This window comes from Manis pentadactyla, chromosome 3, assembly GCF_030020395.1.
Source record: "Manis pentadactyla isolate mManPen7 chromosome 3, mManPen7.hap1, whole genome shotgun sequence".
Lineage (NCBI taxonomy): Eukaryota > Metazoa > Chordata > Mammalia > Pholidota > Manidae > Manis > Manis pentadactyla.
Window position 1 is genome coordinate 19,559,140 of NC_080021.1, and position 25,473 is coordinate 19,584,612.

At 35.3% G+C, this 25,473-nt stretch overlaps 1 protein-coding gene and 1 non-coding gene across 4 annotated transcripts in view; both read left to right on the forward strand.

The window, feature by feature from the left end:
* The window catches only part of ATAD2 (ATPase family AAA domain containing 2), a 98,332-nt gene that overhangs the window by 19,112 nt on the left and 53,747 nt on the right, over positions 1-25,473 (forward strand). For all 3 annotated transcript variants that reach the window (XM_036925524.2, XM_036925520.2, XM_036925522.2), the window contains 7 exons: positions 8,731-8,780; positions 10,071-10,236; positions 10,554-10,656; positions 10,926-11,013; positions 18,121-18,261; positions 18,845-18,962; positions 23,762-23,866. In XM_036925524.2, the coding sequence (XP_036781419.2) occupies positions 8,731-8,780; positions 10,071-10,236; positions 10,554-10,656; positions 10,926-11,013; positions 18,121-18,261; positions 18,845-18,962; positions 23,762-23,866 (771 nt within the window). The remainder of the gene's footprint in view (positions 1-8,730; positions 8,781-10,070; positions 10,237-10,553; positions 10,657-10,925; positions 11,014-18,120; positions 18,262-18,844; positions 18,963-23,761; positions 23,867-25,473) is intronic.
* On the forward strand, positions 21,825-21,956 carry LOC118932242 (small nucleolar RNA SNORA72). Its single transcript, XR_005032669.1, has one exon. It is a non-coding gene; the product is annotated as a small nucleolar RNA SNORA72 (small nucleolar RNA).

Genomic DNA, 25,473 nt, shown 5'->3' on the forward strand with positions numbered 1-25,473 from the left:
ACTCAAAATAGTAGTTATATTTCTTATTGCTTGCTATCAAGTTTTTCATCAGTTCTGAGTCATATGTGAGTTTCTTTGTGTTGGTGTGCTTCTAAAGCAGTCTTTACATAGGCAGAACATGATTTCTTAAAATGTTTTTTGACTTGTTCAATGTACATATTTAAATTTCGTTTCTCAAGAACTCTGAGATAAGTGGCATGAATCTCATTATAATACTCAAGGAATTAGTTTCAGTGAATTAGGTAATTGGGTAGTTTCTGAAACTTGGATTTGTTTGTTCTGGGCAGATTTAAATCCATCTTTAACTCAAAACCTTCATGTTCCCTCCACTTTGGTGGGCCTAACATAAATGGGGAAAAGTGCCAATTCAAGTAAAATTTGATGAAATAATTATTTTATAAATTAATTCCTCTCATAAAGAAATTACTCATAATTATGACTTAGAAGACTAGAACTATTCTAAAATAGAATTCTGATTCTTATTTGTGTAGTAGATTTTCCAGGTAAGTGAAGTTGCACCCTTTTTAAGTTTGTCTTTTGCTACTGTTACTTTTTTTGTTATTTAATAAGTCTGTTTTATATATTTTTTAATTTTCATCTTATTTAATCCATTCTTTATGGAGTATTTAATACTGTATTCCGTGTAATCCAAGATAGCAGCAATTGAAACATACATATTTTATGAGAGTAAAAAAGAAAAACAAGCTTAAAGTTAAACTATGACATGCCATCAATTTTAAGAACATCCTTATTTCAGAGCTATTAAAATGGGGGGAAATGTACGACTTTTAGAATCAATGAATACAATTCTAGCTACCACAGTATTTCTGAAACTTTAATTTTCTTTGGGGCTTGTGAAGTGACCCATGAGTTCTCTATGAGAATTGTAATATTTATTTAATGACCTGAAACAAAAATAAACATTTTGAGTCATCCAAATTGCCTCCTTATATAGAATAGTCACAAAATTTCAGTCCCTAGATTTATGTTTACGTTTAAATTGCTTTAGCTATTTGGATTCATAAGAACTGAGTCTGCCCTTAATACATAAACTATGGTCTGCTTCCAAGAGAAAGCCATGTGATGTGATGTCCTGACGTGCTGCTCACATGCAGGTTTGGAGCACTTCAAATAAAGAGAAGTGGATAAATTGAGTCATCATGATACACAACAAACATGATACATAACATGCCAAACTCAGGAGAGACCCATAGTAGTCTATACTACATTCAAACAGCAGATGACTATTTTTTTATCAGCAAACCTCCTATTATGTTGATGTTTTTGTTGGTGGGTGGTTCTGTAGTTTTATTTGTATAAAATGTAAATGAATTTACACCTAGTTTGGCTTGTACATAATTTATAAAAAAAAATGTTGGAAGTCCTTCAAGTCTTTACCTTTAAAAGAATCTGTATATTCATGTGTTTGAAACATGTGCTGGGCCTTAAGCTCAAGAAGTATTAAAGGTGTATATTAAATAAGTGTTGTTTTTTTTTAACATGGATTTAAAGATGTGTGACTTGGTATTTTTAAACTTGAATCCTTCTAAAATATATTGAATTCCTATCTTTTTTGTTAAAAGTATTTTAAATAACTTCATTGAGATATAATTGACATACTGTAAATAATATATTTAAAGTATATAATTCATTGGTTTTAGAAAATCCACAACATTGTGCAACCATCGCTACTATCTAATTTCAGAACATTTCCATTACCCCAAAAAGAAACCCTGTGCCCATTATCTCTGCCCCCTATTCTAGCCCCTTGGGAACTATTAATCTTTCTGTAAGTGAAATCATATCATATATGACCTTTTGTATCTGACTTCTTTCACCTGGTATAATGTTTTGAAGGTTCATCTGTACTGTAATTTTCTGTCAGCACTTCATTCTTTGCCAAGTAAGAATCCAGCTTATAGATATATCACATTTTGCTTCTCCGGTCATCAGTTGATGGACATTTGATTGGTTCTACTTTTTGGCTATTATGAATAATGCTGTGAATATTGGTGCACAGCTCTTTGTGTGAACAGTAGAGTTTTTCTTTTGGGTATGTATCTAGGAGTGAATTGCTGGGTCAGTTGGTAACTCGGTTTTAATGTTGAAGAACTGCCAAACTATTGCCCAAAGCAGCTGTATGGCTTTGCATTCCCACCAGCAGTGTATCACAATTGAATTTGTTCTACATCCTGTCAACACTTGTCATAGTCTGTCTTTTTTATTTTAGCAATTTAGTGGGTGTGAAGTATACATTATAGTTCTCATTTGCGTTTCCTTGATGGTTAGTAGCGTTGGATATCTTTTCTTGGGTTTATTAGCCCTTAGTCTGTCTTCTTTGAAGAACAATTCCTGTCTTAAAAAGAAAAATCTGTATTCAGATCATTATTACAAAGACTATTATACACAGCCATGACATCAGGATCTGTTTGTGTAAGACTACATAAAGGTCTACAGTATTTTTAAATTCTGCTGTATGTAATTTTCCTGGTCCTTATCAGGGTGACCCTTTTGGTGTTGCCCGTTTACCTGACTGTACTAATCTCTTTATTTCCTTTCTGTGTTTCCTCCCCTTTGTTTTCAATCTGTTTAGGACTCAAAGACCAGGGGACCAAGATTGTTAGAATAATACAGAAAGATTTGAGTAACTGTGCCTTCAGGTCAGGATCTATATTTCTTAGGTCCTTTGGTTTTCAGGGGCACATGAAACCTCTGAAATAATGCTTAAACTTGTATGTGTGTATGCAGTTTTCTAGGGAGAAAAGGGGTAGAAAGTGTCCTTGAAGAAATAGTTGCTGAAAACTTCCCCAGTCTGGGGAAGGAAATAGTCTCCCAGGCCATGGAAGCACACAGATCTCCCAATACAAGGGACCGAAGGAGGACAACACGAAGACATATAATAATTAAAATGGCAAAGATCAAGGACAAGAAGAGAGTATTAAAGGCAGCCAGAGAGAGATAAAAGATCACCTACAATGGAAAACACACCAGGCTGTCATCAGACTTCTCAGCAAAAACATTACAGGCAAGAAGGGAGTGGAATGATATATTCAATGCAATGAAACAGAAGGGACTCGAACTAAGAATACTCTACCCACCAAGATTATCATTTAAATTTGAAGGAGGATTAAACAATTCCCAGATAAGCAAACATGAGGGAATTTACCTCCTACAAACCATCTCTACAGTGTATTTTAAAGGGACTGCTCTAGATGGAAGTGTGCCTAAGACAAAAAAGGTGTCACTAGAGAAAATAAAACCTCAGCAAAGGAAGTAGACCAACTAAATACTAACCAAATGCAAAATTAAATCAGCTACCCACAAAGTCAAGGGATACACAAAGAGTACAGAATATGAAACCTAACATATAAAGAGTTGAGGAGGAAGAAAAAGGAGATAAAAAGAATAATCAGACTGTCTTTATAATAGCATAATAAGTGAGTTAAGGTAGACTGCTAGATAATAAAGAAGCTGCCCTTGAACCTTTGGTAACCACGAATCCAAAGCCTGCAATGTCAATAAGTACATATCTATCAATAATCACCCCAAATGTGAATGGACTGAATGCACCAATCAAAAGACACAAGAGTTACAGACTAGATAAAAAAGCAAGACCCATCTATATGCTGCCGACAAGAGATTCACTTCAAACCCAAAGACATATAGACTAAAAGTGAAGGGGTGGAAAAAAATACGTCATGCAAACAATAGGGAGAAAAAAAGAAGGTGTTGCAGTACCTGTATCAGACAAAATAGACTTCAAAACAAAGTACAAGAGACAAAGAAGGACATTATGTAATGATAAAGGGGTCAGTCCAACAAGAGGATATAACTATTATAAATATCTATGCACCCAACACAGGAGCACCTACATATGTGAAACAAATACTAACAGAATTAAAGGGGGAAATAGAATGAAACGCATTCATTTTAGGAGACTTCAACACACCACTCCAAGGGACAGATCCACCAGACAGAAAATAAGTAAGGAGACAGAGGTACTGAACAACATATTAGAACAGATGGCCCTAACAGACATCTACAGAACACTGCACCCCAAAGCAGCAGGATACACATTCTTTCCAAGTGCACATGAAAACATTTTCCAGAATAGACCACATACTAGGTCACAAAAAGAGCCTCAGCAAATTTAAAAAGATTGCAATTGTACCAATGAACTTCTCAGATCACAAAGGTATAAAACTAGAAATAAATTGTACAAAGAAAACAAAAAGGCTCCGAAACACATGGAGGCTTAACAACATGCTCCTAAATAATCAATGGATCAATGACCAAATTAAAACAGATCAAGCAGTATATGGAGACAAATGAAAACAGCGCAACGCACCAACTTCTGTGGGATGCAGCAAAGGCAGTTCTAAGAGGAAAGTATATAGCAATCAAGACCTATTTAAAGAAGGAAGAACAATCCCAAATGAACAGTCTAAATTCGGTTGTTGAATCTGGAAAGAGAAGAAACAAATGAGTCCCAAAGTCAGTAGAAGTAGGGACATAATAAAGATCAGAGAAGAAATAAATAAAATTGAGAAGTATAAAACAATAGAAAACAATGAAACCAGGAACTGGTTCTTTGAGAAAATAAACTAGATAAACCACTAGCCAGACTTACCAAGAAAAAAAGAGAATCTACACACACAAACAGAATCAGAAATAAGAAAGGAAAAATCACTACAGACACCACAGAAATACAATGATTTGTTAGAGAAATCTGTGAAAAATTATATGCTAACAATCTGGATAACCTAGAAGAAATGGACAACTTTCTAAGAAAATACAACCTTCCAAGGCTGACGCAGGAAGAAACAGAAAATCTAAACAGACGAATTACCAGCAATGAAATTGAATCGGTAATCAAATAACTACCCAAGAACAAAACGCCCAGACCAAATGGCTTTACTGCTGAATTTTATCAGATATTTAGAGAAGACATAATACCCATTCTCCTTAAAGTTTTCCAAAAATAGAAGAGGAGGGAATACTTCCAAACTCGTTCTATGAAGCCAGCATCACTCTAATAGCAAAACCAGGCAAAGACACCACAAAAAAACACTACAGACCTATATCCCTGATGAACATAGATGCAGAAATACTCAACAGAATATTAGCAAACCAAATTCAAAAATACAAGAGGATCATACACCATGATCAAGTGGGATTCATCCCAGGAATGGAAGAATGGTACTACATTAGAAAATCCATGAACATCATCCACAATATCAATAAAAAGGACAAAAATCACATAATCATCTCTATAGATGCTGGAAAAGCATTTGACAAAATTCAGCACCCATTCATGACAAAAACTCTTAACATAATAAAGGCCATATATGACAAACCCACAGCCAACATCATACTTAATAATGAAAAGCTGAAAGCTTTTCCTTTAAGATCAGGAACAAGACAAGTATGCCCTTTCTCCCTGCTTTTATTCATCGTAGTACTGGAGGTCCTAGCCATGGCAATCAGACAACACAAAGAAATAAAACACAGCCAGATTGGTAAGGAAGAAGTTAAACTGTCTCTGTTTGCATATGGCATGATATTGTACATAAAAAACCCTAAAGAATCCGCTCTAAAACTACTAGATCTAATACGTGAATTAAGCAGCGTTGCCGGATACAAAATAAATACACAGAAGTCTGTTGCATTCCTATACACGAATGATGAACTAGCAGAAAGAGAAATCAGGAAAATAATTCCATTCACAATTCTATAAAAAAAAAATACTTAGGAATAAACCTAACCAAGGAAGTGAAAGATCCATATTCTGAAAACTTCAAGACACTCTTGAGAGAAATTAAAGAGGACACTAATAAATGGAAATTCATTCCATGCTCTTGGGTAGGAAGAATTAATATTATCAAAATGACCATCCTGCCTAAAGCAATCTACAGATTCAGTGCAATCCCTATCAAAATACTGACAGCATTCTTCCACAAACTGGAACAAATAGTTCTAAAATTCATATGGAACCACAAAAGACCCTGAATAGCCAAAGTAATCCTGAGAAGGAAGAATTAGGTAGGGGGGATTATTCTCCCCAACCTTAAGCTCTACTACAAAGCCACAGTAATCAAGACAGTTTTGGTCCTGGCACAAGAACAGACCCAAAGACCAATGGAACAGAATAGAGTCCAGATATTAACCCAAGCTTATATAGTCAATTAATATACGATAAAGGAGCCTTGGATATACAATGGGGAAATGACAGCATCTTCAACAGCTGATATTGGCAAAACTGGACAGCTACATGTAAGAGAATGAAACTGGATTACTGTCTAACTCCATACACAAAAGTAAACTCAAAACAGATCAAAGACCTGAATGTAAATGATGAAACCATAAAACTCTTTGAAGAAAATACAGGCAAAATTCCCTTGAATGTAATCATGAGCAACTTTTTCATGAACATACCTGCATGGGCAAGGGAAACAAAAGAAAAGTGAACAAGTGGGACTATATAAAACTAAAACGCTATACAGCAAAGGGCACCATCAGTAGAACAAAAAGGCACCCTACACTATGGGAGAATATATTCATAAATGACATATCTGATAAGGAGTTGACATCCAAAATATATGAAGAGCTCTCACATGCCTCAACAACCAAAAAGCAAATAACCTGATTAAAAAATAGGCAGAGGATCTGAACAGACATTTCACCAAAAAAGAAATTCAAATGTCCAACAGGCACATGAAAAGATGCTACACATCACTAATCATCAGAGAATTGCAAATTAAAATCACAATGAGATATCACCTCACACCAGTTAGGACGACCAGCATCCAAAAGACAAACAACAAATGCTGGCGAGTATACCGAGAAAGGGAAACCCTCCTACACTGCTGGTGGGAATGTAAATTAGTTCAATCATTGTGGAAAGCAGTATGGAGGTTCCTCAAAAAACTAAAAATAAAAATACCATTGGACCCATGAGTTCCACTCCTAGGAATTTACTCTAAGAATGCAGGATCCTAATTCAAAAAGACATATGCTCCCCTATGTTTATTGCAGCACTATTTACAATAGTCAAGAAATGGAAGCAAGCTAAGTGTCCATCAGTAGATGAATGGATAAAGAAGATGTGGTACATATACACAAGGGAATATTATTCAGCCATAAGAAGAAAACAAATCCTACCATTTGCAACACCATGGATGGAGCTAGAGGGTATTACGCTTAGTGAAATAAGCCAGGGAGAAAAAGACAAGTACCAAATGATTTCACTCATCTGGAGTACAAGAACAAAAACTGAAGGAACAAAAAACAGCAACAGACTTACAGAACCCAAGAATGGACTAACAGTTACGAAACGGAAAGAGACTGAAGACAGTGGCAGTCGGGGGGGGGCAGGGGGTGAGGAAGGGATAAGGGGATTAAGGGGCATTATAATTAGCACACATCATGTAGAGGGGGCAGTGTAGCACAGAGAAGACAAGTAGTGACTATAGCGTCTTACTTTGCTGATGGATAGTGACTGTAATGGGGTTATGTGGTGGGGACTTGATAATGGGGGGGATCTAGTAACCACAGTGTTGCTCATGTAATTGTGTATCAATAATACCTTAATACAAAACAAAACAAAAAAAACATTGCTTTAATCTTTGTGTCCCTAGCATCTAATAGGGGCATAGTTTATAAAAGCGTAGATCTACATGGTTTGGAGAGATGGTTTCCTGTATGTGAAAAGTCTGTGAGCCTGTGAACAAACTAGGCATTTACCTGCAGGTGGATTGCTCAAGGTTTTTATTTTCTTGGTTCTCACCTGTGTTCCAGAAGAAGTAAGAGATTAATGATGACTCACATTGTTATAAGGCTACATAAGTTAACTCTTAGGGTTCTGGGAAAGATGGTTTCATTTGATTTTAAAGTGTCACATTTGAAATTCCATGTGTATAACCAGCCCACTTTCAAATAGGTTTGATACATAGGTTGGGTCCCTTAAAATAAGTTAATGAGACATACTGTTTTGTTTGTTCAGCAGATTCTGGAAAAAAGATGAGGGGAGAGTACTCAGTCCCTTCCTTCCTCCCTTCCTCCCTTCACCTTCTTTGCTTCCTTCACCTTCTTCCCTTCCTTCACCTTCTTCCCTTCCTTTCTTGCTTTCTTGCTCTCTCTCTCTCTTTTTTCTTTTTTTTTAAAGCCTTGCAAAGTGTTCTTTCCAATTCAGTAGTTTCTGTGTGCCAGTTTACAGGTGATGGGGTACCTGTTTCACAAGTAAAGCTGTCTCTACATGTGAATGATAATGCAAGTTTTGTAAAGATTGTAGCCATCAAATGTTCTTAGAAGAAAATTTAACATGTCAAGTAGGGGATATTAGTTCTGTCTTTAGTTATAAATTCTTCATGGGTGTGGTACTACTATATCCATGGGTATAAAACATTGTCTTGTTATTGCTCAGAGCTTAGTTCAGTTATACCTAAGTATTTAAGGCTAAGGATTTCATTTCTTGTTTTAAGTAAAATATTTTAATTTGATTAATTCTGTTTAGCTCAGAGTTAATGAATATAACATTGAATTTCACAGCAGTATTCTCAGAGTTTGGTAGACATTCTCAAGCTATTTTATTCCATGATTTTTACATACCTTTGAGTATTTGCTCTCCAAGCTGATTTAACTTTTTTGTTTTAGTTTGTAGTATAATGAAATAATATGATTTAAAACTATGTGTATTATTTTGAATTATTCAGTATTTTTTTTTCCATATAGGCAGTTGGCTAGACAGCAGGCTAATACAAAAAAAGAAGAGTGCAAAGATGGTAAGTAATATTAAAGGCATTTCAAATTTTTAAAACATGTAATTCATATTTTATGTAGAAGTATATTGAAGTACATACAATAAACTGTCCAAATTTAAAGTGTACAATTTTATTTGGTTTTGACATAAGTATATGCTCTGAAACCATCACCAAAGATAGTGAAGATAATCATACCCTGCAAAATTTCTTCAGGCCCCTTTATGATCCCCCCTGGCTCCTTCAGCTTCTTTCCATGTCCTCCACTCTCTCCAAGATTCTTGAGTAACCACTGATCTGCTTTCTGTCACTATAGATGAATGCATATTCTAGTTTTAACATAAATGGAATTACACATATACACTCTTTTTTGTGTGGCTTCTCTTAGCATGATTACTTTGAATATCATCTATATTGTTGCCTTTTGTTGCCAAGTAGTATTCTGTTGTATGGATATACTATAATTTTCCCTCCCAAGCTTTACTGTGATGTAACTGTCATATAACATTGTGTGAGAATGTTGATTTGGTACACTTTAATATTGCAGGATGATTACTACCATAGCATTAGCTAACACCTGCATCATGTTACATAAAAACCATTTATTTTGGTGACAGCATTTAAGATCTACTCTTGGCAACTTTCAAGTATATAATACAGTATTATTAATTATAATTGCTGTGCTGTACATTAAATCCCCATAACCTACTTATCTTATAGTTAGAAATTTGTGTCCTTTGACCAACATCTCCACCTTTCTGTCACCCCCCAGTCCTTGGTAACTACTATTCTAACCTCTGTTTCTATGATTTCAGCTTTTTTAGAATCCACATATAAGTGACATCAACAGTTTTTGTCTTTCTCTGTCTGATTTATTTCACTTAGCATAATGCCCTCAAGATCCATCTGTGTTATTGCAAAGAGCAGGATTCCTTTCTCATGGCTGAAAAGTATCCTGTTCTGTGTATCTTCCACATTTTCTTTATCCATTCATCTATTGATGGATGCTTAGGTTGGTTCCCACAGTTTATATTTTTTGATGGACATCTGGGTGTACAGTTTAAAGTATCAAAAAACGGCTTTGAACGTGTGTACAAGTGTATTGTATATCTTTCCTTGAGAGTAAAATGGCTGGATCATATGGCAGGTGTATTTTGTATATGTTTTTGTTTTCTAACATTTTTAAAAAAGGTAAGTTCAAGTTACTAAAATTTTGTTATATAAAAGTATAGCTATTGTTCATTTTAGAGTTGTTTTATAAATGCTATTATTTCAAATCTTCCCATTTACTTTTGAATGTATACATCTATGAAGACAAAGTGATTCCAGTTACTCGATCACTGAGGACTAGAGACATTGTTCAAACTACAGAACACTTGCACGAAGAGAATGGTGATGTTGAAGTTCGCCGAAGTTGTAGGATTAGAAGTCGTTATGGCAGTGTGAACCAGTCTGTGCTATTTGACAAACTTATAACAAAGTAAGTACGAATTATTTTATATGTCGATGATTTAACTACCAAAAATTTTTGTAGGGGAGGAATCATTTTGACTAGTCTAAATATTTAATGCATTCAGTTTGTGTAAAGTGAAGGAGAATGATTATTAGAGGACTTTGTAATATTACATGTATTTAAATTCTTGGAATGAAATGTTCAAATGCTTTTATACATGTAAATCAATGCCTCTTATTTAAAATATTTGAAATCCCAGCACTCAGCAACCACATTGGAAGAAAAGTTTTTAAACATGTACTACTCTTACGACTTCAGCTTATATTTATATCATTTCTTTTAAGCACTGCTGAAGCTGTACTTCAAAAAATGGATGACATGAAGAAGATGCGTAGACAGCGAATGAGAAAACTTGAAGACTTGGGAGTGTTTAATGAAACAGAGGAAGTAAACATATTCTTTTGTTAATAAGCTGATTTAATAATTTCCAGTTTAACCTTTTATCTATAATACCTATCCATTTTTTGGTTAAATTAGTTATCATTTTCAAAATTTTTGAATTGCTTGGCATTTGTTTGATCAGTCACTAGTTATTCCTGGAGTTGTAAGAGTTTATAGCTGTAAAAATCTTCATTTTAAGCAAGATTGGAAGGTTCTACTGCGTTTAAAAAAATTAATATACTGAAAGTTAATGGCTTTTATTTAAACATTTTTAGGGGAATCTTAATATGTACACAAAGGGAAAACAAAAAGGTATTCAAAGACCTGATGAAGAAACAACTGATAACCAAGAAGGCAGTGCAGGTTAGTCTTTTCTCTTGTTCTGTCCTCTGGGCTTAAATTTTAGAACTTTTAATCTAGTAGGACGTAGACTTTTTATTTAGAAGCTGTGACATTTATGGTAGGTTGTGAGAGATCACAGGATCGGTCATATTTAAAAGAAAGTGAAGGGAGGGGGGAGAGCTTCAACCGATTGTATGTTTTGTCTGAGGAAGTGTTTGAAATCAAGAGTTCTAAAGCAAGTGGAACTGATGTGCTTGTGTAGTGCATCTACAGACAACACATACTCCACCTATTTTAGTTAAGAGGTGATTGAACTTAAGTTATGCCATTCTGTTTAGGACTTATTGCTGTAATTTATTGGAAATTTTCTTGAGTGAAAACAAGATTTCTGAAATGTATTTTAAATATTTAGTTAGGTATTTCATATCATTATTTAAAATTATTTTACAAATAATTTTACATTATTATTAATCTACGAAGCAGATTATTTGTACTGCTTCTAACTCAATGACAACCAGGTCTGGATGGAATGTCAAACTTAAGTTTTTTAAAAAGGCAGAAGTTCAATGAGGAGATACTCAGGTATGATGATGTTACATTAACTTGGAAATCTAAGTAGTCATTTAATAGTAATGAACTTTGCAGCAATTCCATAAACACTAATTTGGTACTTACTGACAATAGCCTTTAAACTTATTTCTTTACCTTCTTTTTTCCTTTCTCTAGTTTTCATTTATCTATCTATCTATCTATCTATTTTGGTATCATTAATGTACAATTACTTGAACACCATTAGGGTTACTAGACGCCCCCTCTTATCAAGTCCCCACCATATACCCCATTATAGTCACTGTCCATCAGCATAGTTAGATGCTATAGAATCATTACTTGTCTTCTCTATGTTATACTGCCTTTCCCGTGTCCCCACCACCACTACTTTATGTGTCCTAATCATAATGCCCCTTTTTCCCCCTTATCTGTCTCTTCCCACCCATCCTCCCCAGTCCTTTTCCCTTTGGTAACTGTTAGTCCATTCTTGGGTTCTGTGAGTCTGCTGCTGTTTTGTTCCTTCAGTTTTTGCTTTGTTCTTATACTCCACAGATGAGTGAAATCATTTGATACTTGTCTTTCTCCACCTGGCTTATTTCACTGAGTGTAATACCCTCTAGCTCCATCCATGTTGTTGCAAATGGTAGGATTTGTTTTCTTCTTATGGCTGAATAATATTCCATGTGTATATGTACCACATCTTCTTTATCCATTCATCTACTGATGGACACTTAGGTGGCTTCCATATTTTGGCTATTGTAAATAGTGTTGTGATAAACATAGGGGTGCATATGTCTTTTTGGATCTGGGTTCCTGCATTCTTTGGGTAAATTACTAGGAGTGGAATTCCTGGGTCAAATGGTATTTCTATTTTTAGTTTTTTGAGGAACCTCCATACTGCTTTCCACAATGGTTGAACTAATTTACATTCCCACCAGCAGTGTAGGAGGGTTCCCCTTTCTCCGCAACCTTGCCAACATTTGTTCTTGTTTGTCTTTTGGATGGTGGCGATCCTTACTGGTGTGAGGTGATATCTCATTGTGGTTTTAATTTGCATTTCTCTGATGAACAGCGATGTGGAGCATCTTTTCATGTGCCTGTTGGCCATCTGAATTTCTTCTTTGGAGAAGTGTCTGTTCAGCTCCTCTGCGCATTTTTTAGTTGGCTTATTTGCTCTTTGTTTGTTGAGGTGCGTGAGCTCTTTACATGTTTTGGATGTCAACCCCTTATCGGATATGTCATTTATGAATATATTCTCCCATAGTGTAGGATGCCTTTTTGTTCTACTGATGGTGTCCTTTGCTGTGCAGAAGCTTTTCAGCTTAATATAGTCCCACTTGTTCATTTTTGCTTTTGTTTCCCTTGCCCAGGAGATATGTTCATGAAGAAGTTGCTCATATTTATGGCCAAGAGATTTTTGCCTATGTTTTTTTCCAAGAGTTTTATGGTTTCATGACTTACGTACAGGTCTTTGATCCATTTTGAGTTTACAGTCGTGTATGGGGTTTGACAATAATCCAGTTTCATTCTCTTATATGTAGCTGTCCAGTTTTGCCAACACCAGTTGTTGAAGAGGCTGTCATTTCCTCATTGTATATCCATGGCTCCTTTATTATATATTAATTTACCATATGTGCTTGGGTTGATATCTGGGCTCTCTAGTCTGTTCCATTGGTCTATGGGTCTGTTCTTGTGCCAGTACCAAATTGTCTTGATTACTGTGGCTTTGTAGTAGAGCTTGAAGTCAGGGAGTGTAATTCCCTCCACTTTATTCTCCCCTCTCAGGATTGTTTTGGCTATTCAGGGTCTTTTGTGATTCCACATGAATTTTAGAACTATTTGCTCTAGTTCATTGAAGAATGCTGTTGGTATTTTGATAGGGGTTGCACTGAATCTCTAGATTGTTTTAGTCAGGATGACCATTTTGACAATATTAATTCTTCCTATCAATGAGCATGGGATGTGTTTCCATTTATTGGTTTCTAATTTCATTTCTCTCATAAGTGTCTTGTAGTTTTCAGGGTATATGTGTTTCACTTCCTTGGTTAGGTTTATTCCTAGGTATTTTATTCTTTTTGATGCAATTGTGAATGGAATTGTTTTCCTTATTTCTCTTTCTGCTAGTTCATCATTAGTGTTTAGGCATGTAACAGATTTCTGTGTATTAATTTTGTATCCTGCAACTTTGCTGAATTCAGATATTAGATCTAGTAGTTTTGGAGTAGATTATTCAGATTTTTTTATGCACAATATCATGTCATCTGCAAACAGGGACAGTTGGACTTCTTCCTTGCCAATCTTGATGCCTTTTATTTCTTTGTGCTATCTGATTGCCATGGCTAAGACCTCCAGAACTACGTTGAATAAAAGTGGGGAGAGTGGGCATCCTTGTGTTGTTCCCAATCTTAAAGGAAAAGCTTTCAGCTTCTCACTGTTAAGTATAATGTTGGCTGTGGGCTTGTCATATATGGCCTTTATTATGTTGAGGTACTTGCCCTCTATACCCATTTTGTTGAGAGTTTTTATCATGAATGGATGTTGAATTTTGTCAAATGCTTTTTCAGCATCTATGGAGATGATCGTGTGGCTTTTGTTCTTCTTTTTGTTGATGCAGTGGATGATGTTGATGGATTTTCGAATGTTGTACCATCCTTGCATCTCTGGGATAAATCCCTTTTGATCATGATGGATGATCTTTTTGATGTATTTTTGAATTCAGTTTGCTAATATTTTGTTGAGTATTATTGCATCTATGTTCATCAGGGGTATTGTTCTATAATTTTCTTTTTTTGTGGTGTCTTTGCCTGGTTTTGGTATTAGAGTGGTGATGTTGGCCTCGTAGAATGAGTTTGGGAGTGTTCCCTCCTCTTCTTCTTTTTGGAAAACTTTAAGGAGGATGGGTATTAGGTCTTCACTAAATGTTTGATAAAATTCAGCAGTGAAACCATCTGGTCCAGGAGTTTTGTTCTTAGGTGGTTTTTTGATTACCGATTAAATTTCTTTGCTGGTAATTGGTCTATTCAGATTTTCTGTTTCTTCTTGGGTTGGCCTTGGAAGGTTGTATTTTTCTAGAAAGTTGTCCATTTCTTCTAGGTCATCTAGTTTGTTAGCATATAATTTTTCATAGTATTGTCTCATGATTCTTTGTATTTCTGTGGTGTCTGTAGTGATTTTTCCTTTCTCATTTCTGATTCTGTTTGTGTGGACTCTCTTTTTTTCTTGATAAGTCTGGTTAAGGGTTTATCTGTTTTGTTTATTTTCTCAAAGAACCAGCTCCTGCTTTCACTGATTCTTTCTATTGTTTTATTCTTCTCAATGTTATTTATTTCTGCTTTAATCTTTATTATGTCCCTCCTACTACTGACTTTGGTCCTCATTTGTTCTTCCTTTTCTAGTTTAATTAATTGTGAATTTACACTGTTCATTTGGGATTGTTCTTCTTTCCTGAGGTAGGACTGTATTGCATTATATTTCCCTCTTAGCCCGGCCTTTGCTGCGTCCCACAGATTTTGCGGTGTTGCATTATTGTTGTCATTTGTCTCCATTTATTCCTTGATCTCTGTTTTTGTTTGGTCATTGATCCATTGATTATTTAGGAGCATGTTATTAAACCTCCATGTGTTTGTGGGCTTTTTCGTTTTCTTTGTGTAATTTATTTCTAGTTTCATACGTTTGTGATCTGAGAAGGTGGCTGGTACAATTTCAGTCTTTTTGAATTTACTGAGGTTCTTTTTGTGGCCTAGTATATGATCTGTTCTTGAAAATGTTCCATGTGCACTTGAGAAGAATGTGTATCATGTTGCTTTTGGATGGAGTGTTCTGTAGATGTCTGTTAGGTCCATCTGTTCTAATATGTTGTTCAGTGCCTCTGTCTCTTTATTTTCTGTCTGGTTGATCTCCTTTGGAGTGAGTGGTGTGTTGAAGTCTCGTAAAATGAGTGCATTGCATTCTGTTTCCCACTTTAATTCTATTAATATTTGTTTCCCATATGTAGGTGATCTTGTGTTGGGTGTACATATATTTATAATAGTTATATCCTCTTGTTGGTCTGACTCCTTTATCATTATGTAATGTCCTTTGTCTTTTGTTACTTTCTTTGTTTTGAAGTCTATTTTGTCTGATACAAGTAATGCAACTCTTGTTTTTTTCTCCCTATTACTTGCATGAAATATCTTTTTCCATCCCTTCACCTTCTGTCTGTCTTTTGGTTTGAAGTGAGTCTCTTGTGGGCAGCATATAGATTGGTCTTGTTTTTTTATGCATTCAGTGATTCTGTGTCTTTTGATTGGTGCCTTCAGACCATTTACATTAAGGGTGATTATCAATAGGTATGTAGTTATTGCCATTGCAGGCTTTAGATTTGTGGTTACCAAAAGTTCAAGGGTACTTCCCTTACTATCTAACAGTCTAATTTAACTCACTTTATGTGGTATTACAAACACAACCTTAAGGTTCTTTTTTTTGTTTTTTGTTTTTATCCTCCTTTTTCTTCCTCCACCATTCTTTGTGTGTTATAAATCATGTTCTTTACTCTTTGTTTATCGCTTGGGTGACATCTATTTAGCCTTAAGAATACTTCATCTGTAGGATTCCTACCAAAATGCACTGTGGTGGTGGTTTGTGGGAGGTAAATTCTCTCAGCTTTTGCTTACCTTAAAATTGTTTAATTCCTCCTTCAAATTTAAATGATAACCTTGCCAGGTAGGGTATTCTTGGTTCGAGGCCCTTCTGCTTCATTGCATTAAATATATCATGCCACTCCCTTCTGGCCTATAAGGTTTCTGTTAAGAAATCTGATGATAGCTTGATGGGTTTTCCTTTGCATGTTATCTTTTTTCTCTCTCTAGCTGCTTTTAAAAGTTTCTCTTTATCCTTGATCTTTCCCACTTTAATTATTATGTCTTGGTGTTGTCTTCCTTGGGTCCCTTGTGTTGGGAGATCTGTGCACCTCCATGGTCTGAGAGACTATCTCCTTCCCAAATTGGGGAAGTTTTCAGCAATTACCTCCTCAAAGACACTTTGTATCCCCTTTTCTCTCTTCTTCTTCTGGTACCCCTATAATGCGAATATTATTCTGTTTGGATTGGTCACACGGTTCTCTCAATATTCTTTCATTCTTAGAAATTCTTTTTTCTCTCTGTGCCTCAGCATCTTTGTATTCCTCTTCTCTAATTTCTATTCTATTTACTGTCTCTTCTGCTACATCTAATCTGCTTTTAAATCCCTCCATTGTATGTTTCATTTCATATATGGAATTTCTTAATGATTGAATCTCCATCTTAAATACGTTCCTGATTTCTTGAATATTTTTCTGTACCTCTATAAGCTTGTTTATGATTTTTATTTTGAACTCTCTTTCAGGAAGATTAGTGAGTTTGATTTCATTTGGCCCTTTTTCTGGGGTTTGTGAAATTTTGGTCTGATGCGAGTTCTGTGTGGTGCCCTCTAGTACCTAGAAACTCCAGTCTCTGCAGCTGCTCAGCCTTTAGAGTGAGGTTGGGTGTCATAGGGGAGTGGAGTTGGTGCCAGGGGGGAAGAAAAATCTGTTTCCTGATTCTTGTCTGCGGTGCCTGTCTCCAGTATCAGAGCCAGTGGGCTGAACATACTAGTGTAAGTCTCTGTGCTTTGTGTCTCTAGCTGTTGTAGGCGGGGCGTCTCTCTGGCTGGCCTGGTGCCAGTGTAGTGATTGCTGATTTGCAAGCTGGTGCTGTCAGGCCAGGAAGAAGGCTTAGCTGGCTCCATGCCACAGTGGAGGGCCTCGGAGCTGAGGAGCCATCCAGGAGGATGGAGCGCCTGAAGCTCCTCAAAGTTCCCAACCTGCTGGGCTGAGCACGCCCTGATAATCTTGTCCAGCTCTCCCTTCTCCTGTGCAGCAAGCTCTGTGCAAACCCCGCTCTTTCAGCAGCCCTCTCACTGCTAGGAAGCCTCTCAGACCACCTGCCTTTCCTTTGTCCCAGAGAGGCCAGATGTGGATCCCATCTTCCACAAACGGCCAGAATCTCAGTCTCTCAAGCACTCTGGCCCGTTCCAGCTCCCCAACCTCCAGAGCACCACACAATATAGGTTTCTGCTCGCCAAGCAGATCTCCAGGGCCAGGTGTTCAGCCATCTCAGGCTTCCACCCCTCCCCACTCTGTTTCTCTTCCTCCCACTGGTGAGCTGGGGGTGGGGGAAGGGCCTGGGTCCCGCCGGAATAAGGCTTTGGTACGTTATACATTACCCTGTTTTGTGAGGCCTGCTCTGTTCGTGCGGTCTGTATGCAGTCTGGTGCAGCCTTCTTTCCTGCTGCTGTTTTAGGGTTAGTTGTATTAAGTATATTTTCATACTATTTGTGGTTTTGGGGGGAGTTCTCTGTCTCACCTCTCAGGCTGCCATCTTGAATCCTATTCTTTAGTTATTTTTAAGTCTACAATTTTTTACTTCATTTTTTTGATATTTTCATTCAGTGTTGGAAGAGAAGTACAAATTATATGAGCAACCTAGACATTTTTAAAGGAGGCCTCTTCTCTCTCAATTACTCTGTATTAAAAATCCTAACATTTTGCTGAGGATCCTGAAAGTAAATGTCTCTTAACTGTAGAGTCATCTGAAGAGGGTGAAGACCAAGAAGATGAAGAAGATGACGATGATGACGATGAAGAAGATGGAGAAGAAGATAATCAGAAACGATATTATCTTAGACAAAGAAAAGCTACTGTTTACTACCAGGCTCCATTGGAAAGTAAGCACTATATATTTCTTTCCCAAGAAAAGATGTAATTATATTACCTTCCTTTACTGTCCTCCCTCTGTTATTCTATTTTTCATGTTTTCATTTTGTGGAAATGGCTATTGACATTCATATCCTAAATGTTCAAGAAGTCATTTCTTCCTAAGAAAGTTAAATGTTAGACTTGACCAAAGCAAATAATTGGGCTATTTTGAAATTCCATGTGTGTCTTTGTTTTAGATTTCACAGTTTTCTACTTAATTTATTTTGTCAGGTTGTATAAATAGGACAACTTTTGGCTCATGCTTAATTGTGCCTCACTACTTATGAGCGTATACATGAGAGCTGATAATCAACTGTTATACATCAATATAATCATAATGGTTCATGGCCAGTGTATGTTAGTGTCTATGCTGTACATATTTTCAATAGCAACTCTGGACATAAATGATTCAATATTAAATAGTAAGATAATCTATAGTAGATATGTACTAGTATTTTCATGGAAGACAGCACCTTTGTAAGTATTCAGATAGAGAGCAAATTATCTTCATGTATATTTATAAATCATAAATATATAATTTTTTTCTTAAAGAACCTCGTCACCAGAGAAAACCCAATATATTTTATAGCAGCCCAGCTTCTCCAACAAGACCAAGATATCGATTATCTTCTGCGGGACCAAGAAGTCCTTACTGTAAACGAATGAACAGGTTTGGTTCTTAAATAGTGATTGATTGATGACAACATAGTTGTAGCTATATTAGGGTAGGATTCTAGAATCTTAGGATTGAGTATATCAAAAATAAAATTCTAGAAGTGAAAATTTGGGAGAGTTATCTCTATGTGTTTAGTGCTCTAATCCCCACTACCACTGAATAGTTTTTACTTTTGCTTTCATTAGTAAAATAAATAACTACCATGGTAAGATAGTTTATTTCACTGTTCCCCACTTTAATACTAGAGAGCTTTTGCTTCAGTGTTTACTGTATTTCTTGCTTGGTGTTAAGCATTTTACATAGACTGTTTCATTTAATCTTCACACCAAGTATAGATTTAGTTTTGTCTTCACATACTATTACAGACATGTTCTACCATTATGTGCATAAGTTACATAGTTCCTAGAATTGTTATGATTCTGACCATTCTTTATTTATTTATTTATTTTTTATTTCTCTTACATAGTATGAAACAGTTTTCTGTGTTCAAATTATTTGTGGGTTTCTTGTCTTTCTACATTCTAACACTTGTTGCTTGTCTGTTATACTTAAGTCAAAACAGGTAAATTTTTGTTTTATCTCCTTATTCTCCCAACTAATAAAGGTTTTCTGATCCATTGGAACTTTCCAGGTACTGGTAGCATTGTAGTAGTTCGAAATGAGAGAGCTTATTCATAAAGCCTAAAAAAGGCAGGAGAAAATATAACATGGTGTGGGAAATCGTTAATTTCTCAGAGTAAGAATGAAGTCCTGTGTGACTTCAACTATTTGAACAGTTTTTGGAAGAATTCTGAGAAGACTATCTGACTGTTTTGATTATGGAAAGTAACACCTTTGTAGGTGTTGAAAAATTCCTCTCCTAAGAAAAATAGGAAATTCTACTTGTGTCCCTGGGTCTTAAATTTATTTTCAGAGTGTCAGAATCACAAGTGTTCATTCTAGATTTCTTGTTTCATCATCTCTTTTCACACAACCAGAGCCCAGAAGGATAGAGGATCAGGAAAGTAACTTGTCAGGGCTGCCCAAGATAAATTGCATTTGAAAGGAGGCCACAGTATCATCAATTTTCATAGGCCCCTTAGAATATTGTTGAAGACTAATATTTTGGTAGTGAAATTTAATGATCTGCAGAATAGGAGAGTAAGGTATAATGCTCCCAGGAAACCACACCAAACATAGGTAGGGCATAAGGCCAGCCATCTGGGTAATCTGGTAAATTAAGGGACAGACCATTACTTTGAGAGTTAATTTCTTCTCCCATCTTTAATGGGTTTCTGTTTCTGGAAGTAGAATTTTTGTTGAATGACTACCTTTCAATTACTATCTACATTGTGTCTTGTAGCAGGTAGAAATTTTTTTTGCCACTTTGGTGCTCAAGTTGCCATATTTGTTTCACAGAGTCTCCTCTTTCCCTGTGAAAAGTGTCTCACATTGTTGCATAGTTCCTTGGGTACAGGACATTTTTCCCCTCCAATTATGCCACAAATGTTTGAATACTACCTTGTCCCAAGCACTATGGATATAAAACCAAGCCAGGATTCCTGCCCTTGGGACTAGTGAAGAATTCTGACACATTTAAAGTATGAACTAAGAGATTTAAACTGTATTCAGTGTCACATTTATTTTTAATTGAAGTATCATTGATACACGATCTTATTTTGGTTTCAAATATATACAACACACTGGTTCAACAATTACCCATACTATTAAATCCTCACCCCCTCTACTGTGGTCCATCCTTCCTTTTTATTGCCAAAAAAGATTCTGTTGTATAATTATACCTTATTTTGTTTATCCATTTATCAGTTGATGAACACTTGGGTTTTTTACACTTTTTTGGCTATTATGAAAAAATGCTACTATGACTATTAGTGTATAACCTTTTGTGTGGACATGTGTTTTCATTTCTCTTGGATATATACCTCAAAGTAGAATTGCTAAGTCAAATGCTGATTGTATTAAACATTTCAAGGAATTGCCAGATTATTTTCAAAGTGGCTGCTCCATTTTACATTACCACAAGCAATGTGTATGAGAGTTCCAATTTCTCTACATCTTTGCTAACACTTGCTGTTATCTAATCTTTTCCATGTATGTAGCCCTTTATATTTTTGTTTGTTTGTTTTATATTTTTACCAAGGTGGTGTGAATATCTCATCCCTACTCACAACCTTAATGATAATCATTTTGCTTAGCCTTTTTACTTTTTCTTGAGAAGACCAGCGCCTGTTAATAGTTCAGGTCCCACTTCAGCTAGGCATGGAAAGAAAGCACACATCCAGAGAAATCATTTTAACTTTGCTCTTAGTATCCATGGCAAGTGGTCAAGAAACCTTGCAACCAGAGTACAGGATCTTCCAAGGATCTTTTGGCATACTTAACCATAGTGAAGTTTCAGGAATACTGCCTTTAAGCAGGATTTTCTTTAGTCCTTATGATTGCCTTCCTCTACTCATCTAAGGTTTATTCTTTAGCTTCAGTCTGTCATTTCTGGAATAAGCCTAGCCCTTTTGAACAAGAAAGTAACATAATAGCATAATTGCTTTACCAGTATTCCAAAGTATTCCTTACCTGTTGTTAGGAAACTGGAACTGGCAACTCTAGACACTATTTAGGTTCAAAGAGCTTGTCCATGCTAATTTTTTCAAAGTTTTTAGTAAAATGGGTGGGGGGGGAGAGTGAATGTGGGTATGTGTGTGTTTTTTTGATCTGTAGTATGGGGATAATAGCACCTGTCTCAGTATTGTGAGAACTAGATGAGTTATTGCATATAAAGCATTTAAAATAGTATCTGGTACATACTAAATGTTATATGTGTTTATTATTGTAACTATAATGTTTAAAAATAATTCCTACTTTCTAATACTCTCACTGTTCTGATTTTGTAATAATAAGGGCAGACTAAACATTCATTATATTAGGAACATGCATGTGTCCCCAGACTTAGTTCTTTACCTAGGTCTTGTTTTATGAATGCTGGTGATAAACTAAGTCTGATTTATATAATGCATCTTACATGGGAAGTATCTGTGACTAGGTATCTGATCAAAGTAGAGAAATGAATAGTATAGCTAGTAATCACTTTTGAAGATAACCATTGCTTATTTGATAATAACCAGTTGTCATTAAATGAATTGTAAAACTTGTGTTTTATTTTATAGAGGAAAAAATATCCCTACCTTGTAAATCCAGAGTTGGGAAACTTACCAGTCTACAATGTTTTGCTATCTGCTTATAATTTCATTTTTTTGTGAAATAACTGGAAATCATTAGTGTAGTAGTGTGTTTAGAACGTAGATTTTTGGAATAGACAAAGGGTTGAATTTCTGACACCATCATTAACTATTTCCAACATTTTGAGCAAGTTAAACTATGGGCCCCAAATAGGGTGAAATGAGCCTACTAATAGGTACTTGTCCAAAGTTTTAAATAAGATCAAATGAAATAACATATCAACCAGCTGCTATAAGAAGCACTTAGTAAATGTCAGTCCTTCCCTTTTATTAATTATGAAGTTAGTCTTAATTATTTGAATACTTACTGAATTAACATACAGTTATATGAATTATGTGACTATAAGTTAGAATTTCCTTGCAATATTAGTGGTAATATAAAATAAGTTAGCTTTTCATATAATTGCAGACATCTAGGTAGTTTTAGTTTCAGGCTGATCACAAAAACAGTCTTGGGCATGTTTGTGTAGGTTGATGGTTGAAGATTATTTTGTCACTTAAGTCTGTGTTTCCACAACCCTTAACCAAAACGCTTGGGGCCATTTGTGTTTCCAGATTCAGGTGGTTTTGTGGGGGGATTTGCAAAGGTTACCTGGAACAAGTAAATAATGGAAAAGCTTATTTTCAGGTTTTTTAGGTATAAGATTCTGTACCTACATTTTACAGATAATCTAGATTGTGAAATCTTTTATATTTTTTGAAATAACTACCTAGCATAATTTCACTGATTCAGGAAAAGCTCTAGACCCTGTGCCAATAGAATGATTAAAGGTGTTCCCAAGTTGAATCTGCTTTTTGTGTAGTTCTTTTGCAACTGTCCAAAGGTAGAAGTGATTAAAGTTTTTTTTGAATATTTGTAGCACTTGGAATCTTGTTTAATACTAACAACCAGCCTAAGAATTTAATTATATTTTTATATTGTTTTGTGAGAAAATTGAGGCTATTATGGGTTGGGTAACTCATCCACATTTACATAGCTGTTAAGTGACAGTAAATTACAGATGATGATACTGTGGATAAAAGCCCATCTTACTCCTTGCTATTCCCTAGCATTTTTTTTTTTTTAGCCATTCGTGTTCCCCTTTGGTTTACATACAAATTCTCATGTTTTCCTTTTAGGGTTTTTGACATTTCAAAATCAGGGACTCCCTTCCAAATGTGATATTATATATAGTTGTCATTATATATCTATATATATATATAGATATATAATTTTGAAAATAATTTCTCTAATTATAGTCCCAAAGAGTATATCCTCTGTATCCCACCTTTCTCTTTGAGGATAACTGATTTATATAAAGATTAAGAAGTCATTCTGTCTGGACCGTATGTTAATGAACATTTTATGGTCAGTCTGCCTCAGCCTTCTATCTTTTTTTCCCTTCCCATTTGTTATTTGAGTCTTTTATACCCTTCAAAAGATTCAGTCAGTAAAGTTTACTTCATTCAGCAAATGTATTCTATGATAAAACTTTTTGGATCATTAGGTATTTGTGGTGTTTACATTTTATGCCTCTTTTTCCTTCCCTCTTTCATCATAATTTCATTTTTCCTCTTTAGGCGAAGGCATGCAATCCATAGTAGTGACTCTACTTCATCTTCGTCTTCTGAAGATGAACACTTTGAGAGACGACGAAAAAGGAGCCGTAATAGAGCTATCAGCAGGTAAATGCCATATTGATACCTTTTAAAACTTCCAACCTTTTTTTTTTTTATTGGTGAGAAAGCTGAATAATTTGGGATTTTGTGCAGGTTCACTGAATTAAAAAATTATACAACAGGTTAATGTATAAATCAGAATGCTGTCTTGTTTGAAGTATCTACAGTACTAACAGGTTAGAATATATGTTTTCTTGTTATTTTTCCTCATTATATTTCCTCGTCAGTGTTTACCAACTTGTTTCATTTCAAATATTTTTTTTTCTGTTTATAATAATAATACATTCTTATTATAGAACTCTTCAGGAAAATTTAAGGGTTTACCCATTTCATAACTCATTGTAGTACAGGTCTACCCATGCTAATCAACTCACTTGATTTTCACAATAGTTATAGGAAGTAGAAAGAGCAAAGATTATTACCATTTTACAGATGTAGGTGGGTGAATGAAAAAATGCAGTGCTTATATTCTAATATAATAATATTAGAACAGAAAACAATGTTCAGTGAAGCAATTGGAACATAATAATTAAAAGAGGTATCCAAACCAATCTTTGTATCCTAAATTCTAATCTCTTACATCAGATTTGCCTTGTCCAATCAATATAGTAGCCACTAGCTACATGTGGCTCTTGAGCACTTAAAATGTAGCTAGTCTGATTTGAGGTAAACTCTAAAGTTTTTTGTAAAAAAATGCACTCTTAGCTTTCAAAGGCAATACAAAGAAAGAGAATGTAAAATATCTTGATTTTTAAAATAATGATTTTGCATGTTGAATTGATAATATTTTGGATATTTGGGGTAAATAAAATTATTCATAAATTTTACTTTCATTCTTTGTTTAGCATGGGTAATAGAAAAATTTGAAATTACATTTTTGACTTGCATTTTATTTATTTTGGACAGCAATGAGTTAGATCATCCAAAAGCTACATGCTTAGACTACTTGGATATTTCTTCATGTTCATTCATAGAAATGTGCATCTAAATCCCATGGGTTTTATTATACAGTTATATTTCTATTAAGAATTATTTAAGAAATAGCTTTTATAAGGCCACAGATGAAAACTTGTTCATCTTAGATTTCACAGTGTAAATTCCTCATAGAGTTTGGAGCCAGCAAGAATTGTTGCTTGGAGTGAGCATGATGGGCTTGTTGTGTTCAGTTGCCACAGTTATTTGCTTAGGCATTCTGGTACAAGTGTCTTAATATCTAATAAGCAGTTTTCATTCTTCCATCTGTAAAACAAGCAGGTTCTTCTAGGTATATTTTTTGTAACCTACCATAACTGTTTTTGAAAGTAGTTAGGAAAGTAGTGATTCATTCTTGCTTGAGACGATTGATGTGGGTACAAGTACTGGTGGACTATGAGTATTTTGCTGAGAGGTATTGTAACAGAGCTGTTGCAGGTCTTGGGTACACACTGGGTATGAACACTTGGGTTTGATTCTTGGATCTGTCTCTTACTAGTTGTGTGACCTTGGACATTTTAGTTAGCCTTTCTGTACCTGCCTTCTTTTAAAATAGGGGAAATAATACCTACTGCATAAGACTTCAGAGTATTTAATGAAGTAACACGTGTAAAACACCTTAAACAAAACCACTGTCTGGC